General features: G+C 40.3%; 1 protein-coding gene across 1 annotated transcript in view; it reads right to left on the bottom strand.

The window, feature by feature from the left end:
- Positions 1–4,300: 4,300 nt before the first annotated feature.
- The window catches only part of FBXL17 (F-box and leucine rich repeat protein 17), a 437,862-nt gene continuing 422,706 nt past the window's right edge, over positions 4,301–19,456 (bottom strand). The window contains exon 9 of the mRNA XM_010987536.3: positions 4,301–6,325. Within this exon, the coding sequence (XP_010985838.3) occupies positions 6,185–6,325 (141 nt within the window). The 3' untranslated portion in view covers positions 4,301–6,184. The remainder of the gene's footprint in view (positions 6,326–19,456) is intronic.

The following is a 19,456-nucleotide window of genomic DNA, read 5'->3' on the forward strand; positions in this document are numbered from 1 at the left end:
AACCTACAGATTCAGTTGAAACCCTCCATGTGGTCCCACGCCTGCCCACCCAAGGGTAACCACTGTTCTGAAACTGCGCTATTGTTACCTGTTCCTTTTTTCCATTTTTATTAATACACTATGTCCCTAAATAATAGCTTCTTTAATTTTGCTTGTTTTCACTTGATTCCAGGATAGAACACGCTCCTGGCTGTCTTCCAACCTCTTAGTTTCCTCAGTTTCTTTAAAGTTTCCTTCCTGTCCCTGCCTTCCAATTTTGCAGTGACCAAAGATACAGTCCTTAGACTTCATTTTCTACCTAAAGTAATGGATGATGGCCACAGATGATGATTTCAGACAGGCTCGTGATTTTAAGTGCCATTTGTATACCTCTCCTGAGAACTGGACTCCTATATTCCACAACATACTCAACACACTCACTTGAATGTCTAATGAGCATCTCAAAATTAACTCATCCAAAACTGAGCCTTTGATATTCTCCTCCAAAATCTTTTTTCTTCTCTGTTAACAAATGGACACTCCATTACATCTTTAAACACTGTCTTTCCCTTATCCTATTTTTTCTTGTGCAAGATTAGATAGACATGTTGGAAGGTCTCATATTACGTCTCACGTGTCTTAATCTCTCAGTCATCCATATGGATATTATCCACACAAAATAAAAAGGCTGCACATGGAAAGAGCCTAAATGTCCATCAACAGATAACTAGATAAAGAAGTCATGGTATATTTATACAATGGAATACTACTCAATCATCAAAAAGAATAAAAATGCCATTTGTAGCAACAAGAATGGACCTGGAAAATGTCATTCTAAGTGAAGTAAGCCAGAAAGAGAAAGAAAAATACCATATGATATCACTTATATGTGGAATCTTAAAAAAAAAAAAAACTTATTTACAAAACAGAAACAGACTTCACAGACACAGAAAACAAACTTATGGTTACCAGGTGGGGAAGGAAATGGGAAGGGATAAATTGGGAGTCCTAGATTTGCAGATACTAACTAATATACATAAAAAGAAAGACAAGTTTATACTGTATAGCACAGGGAACTACATTCAATATCTTGCACTAACTTATGGTGAAAAAGAATATGAAAATGAATGATGTTCCTATATAACAGAAGAATTGTGCTGTACACCAGAAACTGATGTAACATTGTAAACTGACTACAATAAATATATGTATATAAAAAGAAAAAAGGCTGGTTTTTTTTCAATTTTCCATTTACTTTACTCATCTTTCAGTTTATCTCTATAGCTGAATCTGTTCTACCAAAGCCTTTCCATTTTAATTTTCAATTATTGTATTTTTCATTTCTAAAAATTCTAGTTCTTTTGGTAGATCCTTTTTTATTTTTCTTACATATATTATAAATAATTTTTAATATTTTGACTAGTTCAAGCATTTATTCTAAATTTATGTATCTTAACATTTAATATTGATGTGTTTGAGGATGTGGGTCTATGATTTGTTTTTTTTCTGTTGACTTGAACTAACACTGGCTTATTCCCGTTGTTCTTTGTGATCTAGATTGTGAATTTATATTTGCTAGCACTCTTTGTGGGGTTTGAGGCCTGGGATGATTTTTGTCTGCTTTTGTCATGCAATGAGAACTCCAGAAATGAATCCTTTAAAAAAAATACAACAATAAGCAACACAGACTATGCAAATAGTAATGTGGATTCAGATAAACCCATGTGAATGATGGTCGGTGGTCATTAGTTTCCAGGAGAACCTTTTAAAAAAACAACCCATGAACAGGCAAGCCTGAAAACGGTAATTTTTCTTACTGTCTGCCTTCCAGTTTTTGTTCTGCTTTGTTCTATTTTAGTTCACTCTTTGTAAAAGGATATTGCTTTTCAGGGATCCTGGTTTCAGGTGAGGAGGACTGTGACTCGATGCTCCCAGCACAGAACTGGCCCAAGTTCTGTACACATTCTCTAGGCTATAGTAATCAATACAGTGTGCCACATTCTGGTAGTTTCCATGCTTACCTTTCTAGAGACAGAAGTTTAGCTTGCATCAGGATCACCTGCAAGATTTTCTAAAACACAGATTGCTGGGGCTTATTTTTTGAGTTTCTGATTTAGTAGTCTTAATGTGGGGTCCAAGAATTTGTATTTCTAACAAGTTTCCAGGTGATGCTGATGGGTTTGGTGACCACACTTTGAGATCCACTCTTCTAGACCAAGTGTCAGTAAACATCTGTAAAGCGCTAGACAGTAAATATTTTTGATTTCACGGACCGCATGGCATTTTTCACAACCACCGAACTCTGCTGTTGCAGCATGAAAGCGGCCATAAAGAATCTGTAAACAAATGTGTATGACTGTGTTCCAACAAAGCTTTATTTACAAAAATATACATCTGGCCATGTTTAGCCTGGGGCCATACTTTAGCGAACCCCCTGCTCTAGACTGATGTTCCCACTGTTTCTGGCCATGAGAGGTTTCTTTCGCTTTCTTACAGGCACATCCAGTCATTAAAAAGGGTTTTAAAAAATTGCAATGAAAATTTTTACATATTACATAGCAGAAAATCCTTCAGGGTATTCATTTCACCGTATTTCCACAAATAAAAGTCTTGTGTTTAAATTCCTCCTTGTTGAAGGAATTTAGGGAAAGACTTCTCTAGTGGATCTGTTCTTTCCTACTTTTCTTTCCTGTTTTTTTCAGTTAGCCATGAAACGTTTATGAATAGCCCTTGTTTTTTCTCTAGAACCTTTTTCTACCAACTGCCTCTAAGGGACGTATCCTCCTCTAACGCGCTGAACTTGCCTTGCTGTCTCATCTGCTCGTGACTTTGCATGTTTTTCCATTTTCCAGGCTGCTCTCCCTTCCTTCCCCACAGTGTTTCATAAACTCCTGCTACTCCTTCAACCCTCACTGAAACATCCTCCTCAGTGAGGTCCTTCCTTCCCAAACCTGCTACTCTGTCCTACGTGTTCCTTAAAATTATGCCTATTATTACCTCTCTTCTGTTCCACTGCTATGGTTAATTTTTAAGAACCTTTCCTTGCTAGGCTTTGAGCAACATGCAGATGGGAACGAGTTTTATTTATTTTAAATGCCCAGTGCCTGGCACAGGTTTTTTACTCAATACATTTATTTGTTAACTTTTGAAAAATTGAATAAATGGCTAAGCAAATGAGTAAGTGTTTAAGGAATAGTATTTTAAACAAACCACTTGCTTAAACCCTTGACGCTTTCATCTTATCTCAGTACTCACTGGCCAAACAAGAACCTCCTAAACCCAGTCTTGTTTATTATTTTGGGTTAGTCAAACCTACATAAAGTCCGTAGTGAAACACAAGCACACAGACCATTGCGCGCATCACACCCAGCCAGCAACAGCGAGGCCATTTATTGTCTCTAAAATAAAACAAAAGACATTTTGTTTTGTTTCTCTTTTATTGCAACCCATTGCAAGGTCAAAAGATTCACAGAAATATAGAAACTACAAACTGGATGAATTTCCTTTATCCACTCAAAAAGACATTAAAGATAAAGGACCAGAATTTTCCACTACAGCAATATATTTCATAGTCTTTATTCTGAAAATACTGTTGACATTTCGGAGAGGATAAAAAGCCCTGCATTAAACATGTTCACATACATTTATGACATTCTAAGCAAAAAACAAAAAACAAAAAAACCCCAACAAAAAACAAAAAAAAAACCTCTATATTGCCCAGAAAAATCATTTGAAGCCTTATTTCAAAGCATCTAATGAGGACACATTCAACAACCATCACAGGATCATTCAAGGTGATGCTTTTTCTGGTTGTTTATTGAGATTAATGCTTTGAGGCTGGATATGATATTTCTACAGATTCCTACAAATATACCAAAGCAGTTTTCCAGGTTATGATGCATCAGGCTTTCTGGATTAGTCAACATCTTAAAGAATAAGTGCAAGTCCCGCCCCACCCCCACCCCCCAAGCTGAAGCATGTTATAGTGCTGTACTTTAGATTCAAACAACGCAACATTAAAAAAATCAATTACACACTTCTGAAACCATCTGACAACCAAACTGTAACACTCCAAGGATTATTACAACTTTGAACTGAAACGGCACCATCTCTATTGTCGACGGCTCTCCCTTCTTTTGTCTTTTTTTAACTATTTAAAATATAGTGTGACATATATAAAAATTAAACTTTTGCTATTCACTCAAGCTACTTTTACTATACATATTGTCTTATAAATTAGTTTTGGATTAAAAACCAGTTAAAATATCGTGGATGAAGATACTTTTCAGTGGTGGGGAAATGAATACGAAGACGATACAGCTTGCTATGTAAGAAGAACTACAGTTTATTAACAGTAAACAGCTTGTTTTCTTACACAAATTTTATTCCCTTCAAATTAAATTAGTAACCCATTTAGTGATGGAAAAATACTCTTGGTGCTTAGTGACTAGATTTTCCAAACTGATTGGGATTAAAAGCCAAAGACATGCCACATTGGAAACATGTTGACATAATCAAAGGAAATAGTTGTTTACAAAAAAAAGAGTTATTATAAATAAGTGAATGGCATTTGAATGTAAAGCTATTTTTTGTTTGTTTGTTTCTTACAGCTTGAAGCATTCATTTTAGCAGTATTGGGAATTACATAAAGTGAAACTGAAATCTTAGTGTATCTGTTAAAGGCCAAGAAACAGTTTATGTCCAAAATGGGGAAGAATAAATAGCTAACTCACAAGTCAGGGTTTTGTATATCTAGCTCTACTGTGAAAGATAATCACTCTTTAGCTTAAAAAGGCTCCCTGCTGTCTTGATTATAAATCTTGACATAGGGAAGGTTATTTGAGCCTGAGTCCCTACTATGAATTAATTGTAAAGATGTGTGAAATCAAAACATATATTCATTTACTAATAGATATTGTCTAAACTGAAGACTGGAAATCTTTAATTAAACAAAGAAATGCTTATTTCTCACAAGTGTAAACAGAATCTTAATGAAAAGATTTTCTAATATTTCTTCTTAACTCATACATTAACCAGCAATAGATCTTTGCAACAGCATAAGAACTATTCAAAATATGATAACATGCATATATCCAAAAAACCTGTTCTAAAGCCCAAAGCAATGCAAAAAAACCCAAAAAACAAAAAACAAAACAGTAGGAAGATTGTCTACTTATATCTCACTCATTAATCTTCTATCAATTTGACTAGCCTCAAATCTCAGAAATGTATTTTCATAATTACCAAAATTAAGAAAAGTAATTAAATGATCTGTTGGTTTTTTTAAAATAATTGCACACTATTCATTACATTGGTGGCTTTAATGTCGATAATGTTAAGATTAGCTCCAAATATCATTAAAATATATCTGGACCAGTTACCATCCATGAAATAAAAGCTAACACAATGTTAACATGTAACTCAAAATACTTAGTACTCAACCAAATTTTACAGAGTAATGAATAATTAACTTTTGTGAGCTGGGTCAGGGAGCTCAGAGTGTTGTCTCCATATGAAAACTTCACAAAAGGCTTTATTCTCTCTAGTCCCTAAGCCACCCATTGGACAGCAGGTCAGCCACCTGTGGGTACAGTGAGACAGGCAGAGCCATGGTGGATGACATGTCTCTCAGTGGCCTGGAAGAAGGCCCCTCTGTCAGAAAATGATCTAGAAAGAACGTGCCGTGAGGTGTGTGTATGAGAGAGTATGAGAACCAACATGTATGTGTGTGCTTTGAAATTTTGAAAAGTACTGGTTTCCAGGCTTCTAATTAGTGCAACATCGCTCCTGTTCTGGTCGTCACCAGTAGACATGCACAATCCTTTCCGGTGAAAAGAGAAGGCAGCTGCTGCCTTCATCTGGGGGCATCTCTGGTGGCAGTAATCAGAAGCTCAAAAGAATGGTTCCAATTTTTTTTGATTTTACAGTAAAAAAAAATTTCTTTTCCAGAGAAATAAGCCTTTGAACTAAGAAACTAAAGGTCTGTGTCTTTCAAAATTTTTAATTTTGAAGAAAAAACCCAGCTCACCTGGGAACAAACAGTTGCGCTTATGCTATGCAATATGCAAACGGGACACAAACACACACGCTTGGGTACACATGTAGACACAGGACACTTTAAACCTAAGAGATCACCCAACCCAAATCTATGATTCCTCTCCACCCTCCTGGGTGACCCGAGGGGACCAAAGAGTGGGCAGGGGTGTTAGGAGGAGGCGGCAGACATGTTGGGGGTCCAGCCCATCTGATAGGCTCTCTCCAAGGTCCTCTTGCAGTCCTGCAGGACGGTGCTGAAGGTGATGTGGGGGTACTGCTGCACCAGCTGCTCCACCGTCACTTCGCTGACCTAGAACAAAGAAGAGCCACTGTCACGCACGGGGACCACTGAAAGCACCAGCCGCCCACGCCCACTGGTGTGACACACTAGCGCTGGGAACCCTTGCCTCATTCCTTCTCAGCAGAGGGAGCAAGTGTTTTGTGAGAAGACAGTGTCACTTTCTGTCTGACCTCCCTGATTTGCTAAGTACTACATTCACCCTTAGGGATTTTTAAAAATACACATGATATCAAGAAATCAAATGTGTTTTCTAGACGCCTAAATGACTGTGACTTGTCAAGATCTTAACAATGCCCATTGAAAATCTAGTGCTTGGGAGGTAAGGCAGCAGTAAGACAGCATTCTAACGTGCAACTGACTTCATCATCAACCTGACAGCTTGTTTAGGACAAAACTAGTTTGGTGGAGAGGATACACAGGATTCTGGACAGAAGTGTTAGGGAAAATGTTTATTTTTCTTCCCTTTAAATGTTAAGGTATTGCAAACTTCAATTCCCTTTGTGAAAAGGGCTGAAATGTGAGGAATCAATAATTAAAACATACATGGCTGGCAGGTCAGGGATGGCCCCAATAGACCTTCACCATCAAAGATACCACCTTGATTCTTGATTAGACAAGGCAATCAGACAGGCCTAATTAAAACTAACACCTTTACAATTGCTGTGCTGTGAAGGGATTAATTTGTCAATTATTTTTAAGCTGATTGCAGCTCATATCACAGAAGTAGACAGCTTCCTTCATCCTTTAGATAAATAAATGATTAACCTAAGAACCACAACTTTTAGGTGGCTTTATTTAAAATCGTTATTGAACAGTTGGGCATTTTCAAATACATCAATATTTCATTTATACTGAGTAAGCTGGTCTGAAAGAAGATCCTGGTGATACACATTTTTGTTCTCCCCCTCCTGGTCTGTCCATTATTGAAAAAGATCAAGACCACCAGGAAAAATGGAAACCAACATCAAACCCTTGCTGTTTGCATGAAAGCCTGCTTGGAAGTATGACGACCATGACATTCAGTCGTCTGCACTTTTCTGAAATAACATGTTGTTTTCTGGGTGATGTGGTAAACTACATTACATATAATCTTTTTGTTAAATTTAGAATTGATATTTCAATACTACATTGATGATCATCTTTGTCAGAATTTCTATTCAAGCCTTAAAGTCAACTTTCATTCCAAATTCAACCAAGCCATGCAGTTAATTCTTTTTGTGATATAGACACAATGTATAACACTTTGTTCTCAAAAACACAAAGAAAATCACTTTTAATAAAAAAGAGATGGTCATGCATCATCTAGCCAGGCCTCTCTTTCTCTACTATATTTTTGATACTATCAAGTCACTTGACCTCATTGCAGGTTATCAAGCTGTCCAAGTTCCTTCTGGCCTCAGGATCTTTGCACATGCTGTTCTCTTTATGTGGAATACTTTTAAGTCTACTTTCCTCTTAAAGTCTCCTTCTCATGTCCACTTCCACATCCAGAACCTGATTTCTTGGTTCTTAGTTCAATGTCATTTACCCAGGGAACTTTGATCATTGCCCTCACCCTGCTCCCCTCCCCAAATTAGGTAAGGCTTCCAGATTATTCACTCTTCCAACATAGCCTACTGTTCCTTCATGGTACCTTCAAAGTTAGTTTACAGTTTTGTTTAAAGTCTACTCTTGCTCCAGTGTAAGATCCACAAGAGCCACAACAATTTTTGTATTCATGAGCCAGGCCTACTTATCAGTGAATGAATGGGAAAATAACAACAAACTACAAATAAGAAATAGAAACTCAAGAGCAAGGCAAAGCCAGACACTAACACACAAATCACAAAGGCCATTTCCTGAGGAACTCATATTCAGCTCAGGAATTCCCTCCTTCAGGAAGCCTTCCCTCAGCAAGCCTATCTCCCCAGGAGGCTGGGCTAGGTACCCCTTCTCTGGGCACCCATGGCAGGCACCTGCAAGGCTTGTCTCTTATTTAAGCACTCTCACACTGCATTCTAATCATCTCTTTACTCTCTCTTACACTGAACCAAAGTCTGGGGACCAAAGTCTGCCTTTTATCGTTAAGGCTGTTGAGCTGTGTCAAACTAGAGAGGAAACACACCAACTGTGGTTCATACCATGGACTTTAGAGTCAACCAAGAACAGGTTTGAATCCTGGTTTCACTTCTTTTATATTTGGTTTCCTCAACTGTCAAGTACTTACATTATAGGACTGTCATAAGGATTACATGCTATGCCTAACACTGTGACTGACATAAAAAGGTCCCCAGATGGTACCTCTTATTAGTATAGCTGGTGCTCAATAAATGGTCATTTATTGAGTTAGCACTTTATTAGGGTGACCAGTTCTCTCAATGTTGTTCCACGTCTGAGATATTTCAGAAATAAACTTGATAACATTAGTTGTAATATTCAAAATAAAATAATCACAGGATAAGAAGTAACCTTGAAAACATACTTCATATACAAAAAGAATCTATTCTATCTTATGCTTTCTGGAGGAGATTCCAGAACTTTTCTTAGTAACACAGTCCAGGGTTTAAATATCCAGAAAACCCTCCATTTTCTCTACCTGATGTGCCCCAGGCTGTGGTTAGGTTACCTTTCTCCCTCCTACAATGAACAAACCCCCCAAAAATGCAGGTCTCACTAAAGGAGAGCTATACTCATTTGGTCAGAGGACTTTCACCAAATCTGCAAAGAACTGCAAAGGGAGTAAACGCGGTCCAAATCACTTAGAATTCAAGGAAAAACTAACTGGAAATAGATGAAAAATGGAGGGAGAAGAGAAAACATTTAAACCCACCATAAAGATGGGGACTGTCTTCTACAATACATCTTTTCTAATCTACACATGGGCCTGTACAAAATTTTATACCAAGGGTTGACAGGCATTTTGTTTTAGAGGTCCAATTTTTTAAAATAGAAAATATCGCTATATGATAACTGTTCTGCCAAGGAGAGATAAAATTCACCTTAAGCAAACTTGATACATGAAGATATGGATTTATGAAGTATATAAATTAGGGGATTATTGTTCACATTAGCAAAGAATTTCACGGTAGGGTTAATTCAAGTTGTCAGCTCTCCTGATGTGTTTTATATATCCTTTGATTTATCAAAATTTAATTTACCTATTTCTGTTGCATGAAGAAAGGTGCACCTGTAGTTGCGAATTTAGAGTGTGTTAGATCTCTGGCTTTCATAGGTTATAGGCAAGGATACGCAGTAATTTGGCTTTGTATAGCTGTATGAGAAATGTTACAGGTAATCCTCTGTGGAGATAATGTGGCTTCTAAGCAGTCTTTGCTAACTGTGTTCTGTAAATTCTAGAAAACAAAGCAGGAGGGAAAATGCAAATATTCCATTTTTGAGCTTTGTTGGGTAGAAGCTATTCAGGGGAACTACATGTGCTCCCACCAGGGAAGGTTCTATCTTTTACTTATACAGTCTCCTGGCGATATAGTGTGGCGAATTTTATACTCAAGTTATTTTCATTTACTCCTCAGAAGTATAAATTATGCTTACCTCTTTGTATAGACTCCATAAGCGCTTTGGTGCCTTAGAGAAAAAGTTAGGTGGAAGACACCAGGAGGGTCCAAATCATTTTAAATCATTACGCCTACATACATGTTTCTGCAGACATTTTGTCATGCACAACTCCACTTGTTAGAATGAAAAGAATCATTCTCTGTTCCAACTCATAAAATGCATGTAATATAAAAAAGGAACATAAAGATGAATTTTTTATAATTTCCCCATGATCCCTGGTTTTCTGTATTCAATTTCTTTTTCTCTTGCTGAAAACTATCAATGGCAATTCCTATATTACATGTAAGATTTGAAAAATGCCATGTATCTTCCTAAGAAATACGCAGTGGTGTCATTTGAAGAAATTACTGTGATTAAAGGGGGAAAAAAAGCATGTACTACAGGTTTTTTTTTTTAATATAAGAAAGATTGGATTTTATAGTTCTCTCCAAAGGCTGCATAACCGTAATTTACATTTTCAAAATTATTATAACTCTTTTCCAGGTAGTAGCAATTTGTCTGGTATTTTAATCTATTTTGAGTTAACATTTATTAGCACTTTTAGAGAACACGAGGCAAACTGCTACGCTAATTAAGGTAAGTCGCATCATAGTTTCATCCTACTGTTGCTGCTACTATGGGTGAGGAGAGAACTTTCAGAGTTCCTGAGATTCAGTTTAACCAGTTTATCTAGACCATCACCTTCACCTTGTTCCTTCACCTCCTTATTGACACTTTCCCCAGAAAATTCCAGAAAGCATAAACCTAGACTGAAATGATCTCCCCAATGATACCTATTATTCAAAAATATCATTTCTAATGAAATACGCTGAAGAAACCATTTATATTAAGTAATTCTTATATTCTCTTTGATTCATGTTAAAAACAGAACATGTTTCTTATGTGGGGGGAAATCTTTGACACTTGAGTGTATTAAAATCACTTTTAAGAATATAATGAACCACTTAAAATTATTTTTTGAAGGGGTGGGCGGAGAGGTGGTTAGGTTTATTTATTTTTTGGTGAAGGTACTGGGGATTGAATCCAGGACCTCCTGCTTGCTAGATATGCACTCTACCACTGAACTATACCCTCCCCAGCTAAAATCATTGTTTAATGGAGAAAGTTTCCCTGCAAAAAGTGAACACTATTTAAAATACCACAAACAATAAATGTATTGCATTATTCTTAGACTGTAAGTTCCTTGACAGCAAGGAGTATTTTAGTCCTTGTTTTCAGTCCTACACACACTGGCTGGCATATTCTCGCCCCACTAAAATATAAGCTTATGAGACAGGAGTTTCTGTTGTTTCTGTTCACTGCCAAACCCCCAGCAGCTAGAGAATGCCTGGCACATAGTAAGTACTCAATAAACATTTGTTGGGTATACTAATATAGTAGTTGTTCAATGAGTGTGTATTGAGTAAACAGAAAGGCACCCACTAGTATTGCATCAGAGATCATGGAGACAAGCTCACCTTGTTCCAGACTGTTCAGCTACAGCGCCGGCATTCTCTAACATCTTGACATTAAGGCAGCTCCAAACTCCTTTAATCCTATGATGTTCATATCCAAGGTGATTCTTTGTGCTACTCTCCTTTGCATCTGACATCACCGGTGCCTCTTTCCAGATACACCTTGCCTGGGCTTTCCAATAATTTTGCACAGAAGACCAAAGCAGTTCATGATGGTGGATCGACAATTTTTGCTGGGTCATGAGGCTGTTGGTACTCAGGGAAGGACCAGTCAATCCTTCAGATTAATTGATGGTGGCCCTCCTACTGGAGATCAGGGACACACTACACTGGGTGGGTAACACTGAGAAACATGCTAATGGTCACTGCACATGTGCTGGTTTCCAAAACTTTGCAAAAACCCACATGGTTCAGAAGATTTCATACTTCAGCTTGCAGCATCAGTGCCCTGCTCAGGGTGGCAGACCCAGGAGGGCCCCATGAAGATTCTGAAATTCTGTGACATTTAAGGTCCCCTCTGATATCACCGTTTCCTGGTGACAGAAGAGGAACTGTGGACAGATCTCCTGACTCAGAACAATGCTATGTCCACCCTCTGATTTCTTGGGCTTCAGCAATTCTATACGTCTTCACTGCCACCTGGGGTGCTTTGTGTGTGTGTGTGTGTGTGTGTGTGTGTGTGTGTGTGGCTTGTTGTCACAGTGGTATCTGGCATTTGTTGTCCAAGGGAGCATGGAGACAATACTGCAATGGATGGTATAGTCCCAGACACGGAAAAATTCTCCAACTCCAACTGCCTCGTGCCCTCCACTGAGAAACACTGTACTTATCAGTATTAGGCCCTTATGTGGGCGAGGATAACTCAAACACATTCTATTTTCTTCAGCATGATTTATTTTGGCAAAATACTTGAAAATCGTTTGTTAATTTTTCATCCTAATGACCAAAATAAATGTATGCCCCCATTCCAGTCAGGATGGAGGAGGAGGGAAAGGGAAACATATTCAGTGAACGTCTGCTATTTTCCAAGCATCAATACTCCCAGTTACAGATAAACTGTGGCTCAGATAGAATTAGTGTTTCACCCGGAAGCCGGGATTTGAATCCAGGACCCCCAAACATGAGTGTTCTCTTCACTGGGCCACACCACCTTGCACACAGTGTCAGACTGGGGCTTAGTTGATCACCCACCCAGTAAAATGTTCACTGACATTCCTTTTCCTTCTAATATTACACAATGATCGCACTCTACAGATAAATACATTTCAAAGTCCTTTACACTCTTCAGAATGGCTGCTCTATGGGAATGTAAATGATCATGGATCTCACTTGGCCTGACGAACATGCTGTTGTGGAATCCTGGTTGTGTGAAGACTCTGAAACCTGAGGAAACAGGATGGAGCTGATGAGGGGCCTTGTGCCAGGGCCAATTGCCCCATGCCATCAACTGGCATTGCTCTCTCTCCAGTCTCTTGCTCTTTAAAACATTTTCTTTGTCCCAAAGGTAGACTACTCGGCCAGCATGACAGATACGAACCCCACCCTCTTGGAGTAGGGATGATGGACAATTACAACAACAACAGCAAAGCCAGAGAAGAGCTTTCAAAGAAAAGTACAGGCTGCTGTGGACGGAAGAACTGAGTAGGTACCAACCTCCTCCAAGGGGTTAGAAAGGGCTTTCCAAAAAAACTGATATTTACATGGACTCCTGAAGGATAATGAGGCATCAGCCTGGATACCACGTGTACTAAATACACACATATTATTCAGGGGAGAAAGGAAACCTGCTCATGAGCTAGAATTAAACAACCACCTTGTCCTTTACTTTGCAAGCTTTGTAAGGAAGGCAACGTTCCTCCAGTTTATCTAACAAACTCAAGTGTACAACCAAAGAAAGTTCTTGCTTCAAACAGCACTGCTTAGAGGGGGAGGTGCACAGAGGACCCCCAACCCCCGCCCCGATCCCAGCTTTCTGCAGGTGGGGAAAGTAAGGAGGCCACAGTACATCTGTGAAGGTGTCGCAAGCAACACAGTCAACTCCTGCCTCCTAATTCAAGGCTCCTGCCTCCACGCTGGTCTGTCACTCTTCACAGGCTCCCTGGGCAATGTCACTCACTGCTAACGGCCCCAGGGGCTGACTCCTGGCAGCCCAGAGGCAGAGTGTTGTCTCTCGGGCAAGACGCCTCTGGACCCTGCCCTACTTCGAGCTTCTGGGCCCCCTAGGAAGCTGTGCTGGCTCTCGCTGGGCCCTGGCACTCACCGGGTGCCAGCAGCAGTTGGCACGGACAATGCTGATTCAAATGAGACTGGACTGCTCTTTCAGCAAACGCCCGCTGGTCCCGAGATGGGCACATATTAAAATGGACAAAATCAGGGTGATGTGAATTTAGTAATACCTCAAATTTGCATGTAAATGAGGTGAGCCATCTAAGTGCAGTTTAAAATATTTTAAATAGGACACTAAGAAGAGAATAAAAGAGCAACAGTACACTGATTTTTCCAGGACCCTGCATGGCCGACAACAAGCACCGGGGTGGATTTGTACGGTTCTATTTCCCTCCCTTTGCGCAGGACTTCTCACATCCCGGTCTGGTGACATCCTGCCTATTTCCCTGTGGTCAGAGTAGCGAGGTCCTGGACATCAGGAATGTGGCGCCACTTTTACAATCTCTCACCTCACCTCTTTGCCTTCAGCTGACAGAGGAGGACGCGGCAGTAGCCCTTCAGGCAGAAACGGGCTGCAGGCAGAGCCCCAGCCAAGGGAGAGGCCGGTGAGGGCTGGGGAGTGATCTGGGTGCCAGCGCCCTACTCCTTTTCTCTCCTCTGTGGGCAGCTTCCCACTGTGTGTGCCTTTCCTTCCCACTTTCCTTCTCAGTCAAACCACGAACTGCACAGTGACACATACGTAACAAACGCTTGATGTGGGATGAATTAAACTGTGTCTGCAACCAAGAATACAACCAAGGCACAGTGGTTCTTGGCCCACTGCTCATTAGAATCACCCGGGGAGATTTTAAAACTCTCAGTGCCCAGACCAGAGCTCAGACTCAGTGGATCCCAATCTTGCAGGAGGGGGGCCCAGGCATTAGTATTTTTTTAAAGCTCCCAGGGGCCTTTGAAGTGCAGCTCAGGTCGACTAAAGAGCTCCAAGGGGTCACAGGCAGTTTCTGCACTTGTGGATCTGAAGCTGTGATCTAAACTACGATCATTTAAAGGTAATAAGAGCCCCCGTCACCTCCGTGCCACCTTCCACGTTAAACTCTGGTCAGGTGCTCTGGAGGGAAGACATTGTTGCTCCTATAGCTTATTAGCCCATCTTGTTTCAAATATTCATCACTGCCTGAAACAAAAGGTATATTCTTTGAGTGTGGTAAAAACAGACTGGTTTCCTGTCCTTGGGCATTGGTCTTCCATCTCCGGTTGGGTGTAGCCAAAGGAGGCAGCCACTTGACCCTCCTAACAGCTAACGGAGAGCCCCCTAAACCCAGTCCACACAAGGACCTGGTGTTTCCTCAAGGGCCACTTACAAAGTGGGAGGAGAGGGCACACATGACTAAGTATATCATATAATTTTAAGAAGAAAATGATTGTTATTGGGCCCAAAAGGCACCTGCTAAATATGAGAGCCAGTCGATGACAGGCCTCCCATCATGCACTGCTGTCTCCTGCATGAACCTCATACCAGTAGCCCAAGGTGTATTTTTTTTTAATACAGAGGTAAGAAATATTACTCTTGGGTGGCAAAAAACTCATCTAAAAATCCCAAAGCATAGAAAGAGACAGATACTGAGAATGCAATGAACCTGACAGAGGCTGGCTCATAAATTCAGTCAACTTTGTCAAATGCAGTCATCCCATTTCAGAATCTGCCATGATTGGAAGTGCTCTGCTCTGTCAATATCACAACAGGCCTGGCTTCATGCTGTCTCTTTTTCATGAAATGTGGGTTGCCTGTTAACACTAGCATTGCTTCTATTCACTTGAATTAGCACGGTGAGAAAGCTGCAAAGAATCAGGGAGGATGGGGATCACAGAAACGCCTGCAGTCTTAAGTGAGAACTGGGCTTGCCAACCTGAAGCCTCTAATTAGAGATTAGTGTGACAGGAGTCCAACAACTAGACTGTCAGAAAAATTAGTGACATTTTCATTCCCTGTTTCACCCAGCAATCCTCCACCCAGAAGGATGTTTCAAGCCAAGTGGAAGCTCCAGGCACGCAGTGCTGCATAGGGCATTCTGTGGCCACAAGCCAACGGCTGTAGAACTGGCCTGTCGTGTAAGCCTGTGCATTTTGTGTATGGATTTGCAGATGCAGCGCAGGTAAGGACCCAAACTGACATGTGTGGGACACCAGGATGGAGAAAGCCACTTGAGGAGTTTTGGTGGCGCTCTAAATGATTCAGCAAAAGACTATTTGAGGAAAACCTGGGCTCTAATAAGATAATTAATGTTGTCACTAAGTGAGTGGTAAGTGTAATGTATTTATGGAAAATGTCTGCATGTTTCTAAATTAAACTTACAAAGTTAAGCTAAAAAACACAGTTGAAGGAGAAAACTCTCAGAACAAAGAATTATATTTTCTTTCGTGCTTAGTGTCTTTCATGGTTTCAGTTTTTATTGTCTTACATAAAGCCAAAGGGCAGTGGTAATCACCAGCAGACACCTTTCTAAAACTGAATTTCCTAAGGTAGATATTTATGGATTTAACCTGTTTCCTAAAACAAGTTTATTATCAGCAAAAATTTATTCTGCATAAAAGTGATCTGTAAATCTGTAGATTAAGAAACCTGAAAACAAGTGATATTTTTGGCTTTCAGAAGAGACACCTGACATAAACCAGAGCATTTCAGGGTTACGCTATGAAGGAAGCTTAGTCTGGTCACACAGCAGGTACCTAACTCTGTCCTTGACTGTCCTGAACCCTGGGGCTTTCGGTTACACTAAGAATTCTCCTAGCTACCAGAAACTGGTATTAAATCCAAGGCGCCATCTTCCTTACTCATTTATTTCTTTCCCTCTGTCTAGACACTTTTTGTAAACTATCAAATTATTACGAGGCAGTGGGATCTAACTATTTTCAAACTTGCTTTTGGCTGTATAATACTTCTGCAAACCGAAGTAATAAATAAACAAACCAAAGAAATAAACCAACTAAATAAAGCAATAAAAGTGGGGTGGCTCTGAATGAAGTTAGGTGCAAGGACCAGGCACCCTGGCCTCTGAGGCACTCTGTCATTCCCAGAGGCTCTTGGGGCCACAGAATATAATGAGAAAACACAATCCATCTATCCATCATCCATCATCCAATACACATTTGTTTAGCATCCATTATGTACCAGCCACTGTGGTGGGGCCTGACAATATAATACAGAAGAGAAACCCGTGGAGCTAACATTCTAATGAAGAGGAGAGTCATGGGGATAGGTAGGTAAGAATTCACCACCACAAAATAATTAATCCTCTCAACAGCCTATGACATAGGTTATTTCCACCTTATAGATGAGGAAATGGAGGCACAGAGAAGCAGTAGGGGAGATGGAGATAGAAAAGCCAGGGGCCTGGTGACACTGAGAACAAGAGAAAAAGGCCTTCTCACAAAGGAGGGAGAGGGCACCATGCGGGTGCAGCAAGTTGTGGTCCAAGAAGTAGAAACTGGATTTGGTGACACAGGTCACTGGTGGCTTTGAAAAGAAGAGAATCAGTGTTGAGAATGCAAATAGACCGTATGGAGTGGTGAAAATTAAGGACAACTATTCATAGTCAATCTTTTTCAGGAATTTAAGAGTCAAGTGACAGAAAGAACTGTAGAGGAGCATAGCTGAAAGTAGTGTAGGACCAAAGTGAGGTTCTTTATGTAGCAGAAATAGAATTTGGGGTGCCATTTGGAAAATTAATTTGCAGTCTTACAGCATCATAGCTGCCCATCTGCTTGTCTGTCTTCCCCAGCAGGCTGCAGGCTCCACGCCGTAGAAACTCTATCTTGTCCACTGTTCTTTTTGACCTGTCACTCATCATAGTACTGAAACATAGTAAGGAGCTCAAGAGAGAATTCTTGATTAAATGGATAAATTATATGAGAAAAATTGGGATTGTGGGGGAGGAATGTGAGGTTTCCTCTTGAAAAACTACTCTCCAAACAGTTTTCACGAGACCCAGCACGGCAGGCCCGGGAAACCTTCCGCTGACTGGCTGGGCCTCACAGGCAGGCCCGGCTGTTCCTTCCCGGGCCACCCTTTCTCTACTCTGTGAAGTCAGGTGCTTAGGACTTCTGGGATCTAATCTGAGCTCCATTAAGAAATATCTGTTACCTTTGCTATTTCTGAAATAGAAAAATAATATGATCCTGCAACCTAATTCTTTCTTATAATTACTTAAGCCAAATCAAAGTTCCAAGGAGATTATTTACTGCAAAGCAGTGATGCTCCAGGGTGCCTTTAGGCAAACTCCAACATAACATCCTATTCACCCTACAGCATGTGGGGAATAGTAGGTCCTCTCCTTCCTCCTTTAAAAAAAAAAAAAAAAACCCACAACAATTTCACTATACATCAATTCCAGAACAGAAGTCTGCAAAACAGAAGCAGCTACCTGCATATTCCCTTAAAAGGTTCCAGGGAGACACTGCTTTTCCCGAAGAAACAAACCAGCCTGGACACTGACTGGCTGTCTGACTTGCCAGGTCTTCACTCTCTCTATTTGCAAGAAAGGACTGAGCCCTGCCAGTCTCTAGGCTTCTTCTTCCTCTGTAAGTTTGACTGTAACTTAAAGGGCCCTAACTATTAAAAAAAATAAGCTTTTAGAGACAAAGTTGTCCCAAGTCCCACAGGTAGTAAAGTGAAGGGTGCAGAATGTCAAAACCCAGCAGTCTGACACTAGTGCCCACCAACTTAACCTCTGTCAGAAAGCTCCAAGCCAGTGTTTCTTGCTCTAATACTTAAATACAGGAAGGCCTCTCAGTTAGCACTCCGTAGAAGTGGAGGTGAAGAGGGCTGGAGGAAGAGGAGATGGGAGCTTGGCTAAAACGAGGTTGAGAGATAACCTCTGAATTTAAGCTGATGTGTTTTTTTCCCTGTTTCAATTACCAGGAATAATCAGGAGAGGGTTGTAAAAATGTGTTTTAAAGTGTTCCTGTGTGGAAATCACCGCAAGAAAGTGTTTTATCAGCAAAAGGAACAAGATGCTGATACTTCAACTGAAGGACTTAAGTTCAGATTTTAGAGCCCCAGCCACACTCTCTCCCCATTTTTCATCTGCCCTTTCTTCTGCAGCGCAGGGCACTGCGGGCTGTTGGGGTAACAAGATGTCTCCCACGACCCATAGGGCTACACAATCTGATGGAGTCAGACCACTTCTGCCTTACTAGGAGGCAACGGTTTGTTGGTTTTTTTTTCACGTTATTTTCTTTGATAAGGCATAGATTTGCAATCTTCAGTTTTGGCTCTGGGCAGTCTGGAAACAGCCGTGGATACGTGGCAGGGAGAAGGGAGTCCCTGCAGGTACACACTTTGTTTCATGGCTGAATTGCTACCCAAACAGTCCTGGAAACAGTGCCCCACAAATTATTTTTCCTTTAAACTGATTTTTCCAGTTAGTTCTGTATATTAGTTACAGAGTCCTGTATTATTTTCCCCACAGGGCTTTCCTGCTTGTGATTCCTAAACAAGCTGATAAAAACTCCATTTTCTCCACAGAAATATTTAGGTTGTTGAGGTTTTCTCTTACCATAATTACTTCCTGAAAAATGCAGCGGTCAATTTTTCATGAATATTTTTACATTAAATTGGGCACACCAAACTTGGCCCTTGATATTTTAAGGTTGCAAAGCAGATTCCTGGCTTTAAAGAGCTGACTGGTTTCCATTACTCGCTCTCCGTATTGGCTTCTCATTGATTTGATTAAATCTCTCTACCATTTAAATGAGGAACTCTGTGTGAAAACAAGGATTTCTTATGACCTGAAGAAATCATTTCTTATTAAAAGAAATCATCTGTTTCACTCCTCCACTAAGTACTTCAAGAATTAGGGCAGGTGGGGAGAAAGGTCTTGGCAGTGGCAGTTTGATGAGAAATGAATTAATTTGATTATTTCCATGGTGTGCATCAATACTAGTCAGCCTCCACGGAGGGCCCCCG

This window comes from Camelus dromedarius, chromosome 3 (assembly GCF_036321535.1).
Source record: "Camelus dromedarius isolate mCamDro1 chromosome 3, mCamDro1.pat, whole genome shotgun sequence".
Classification (NCBI taxonomy): domain Eukaryota; kingdom Metazoa; phylum Chordata; class Mammalia; order Artiodactyla; family Camelidae; genus Camelus; species Camelus dromedarius.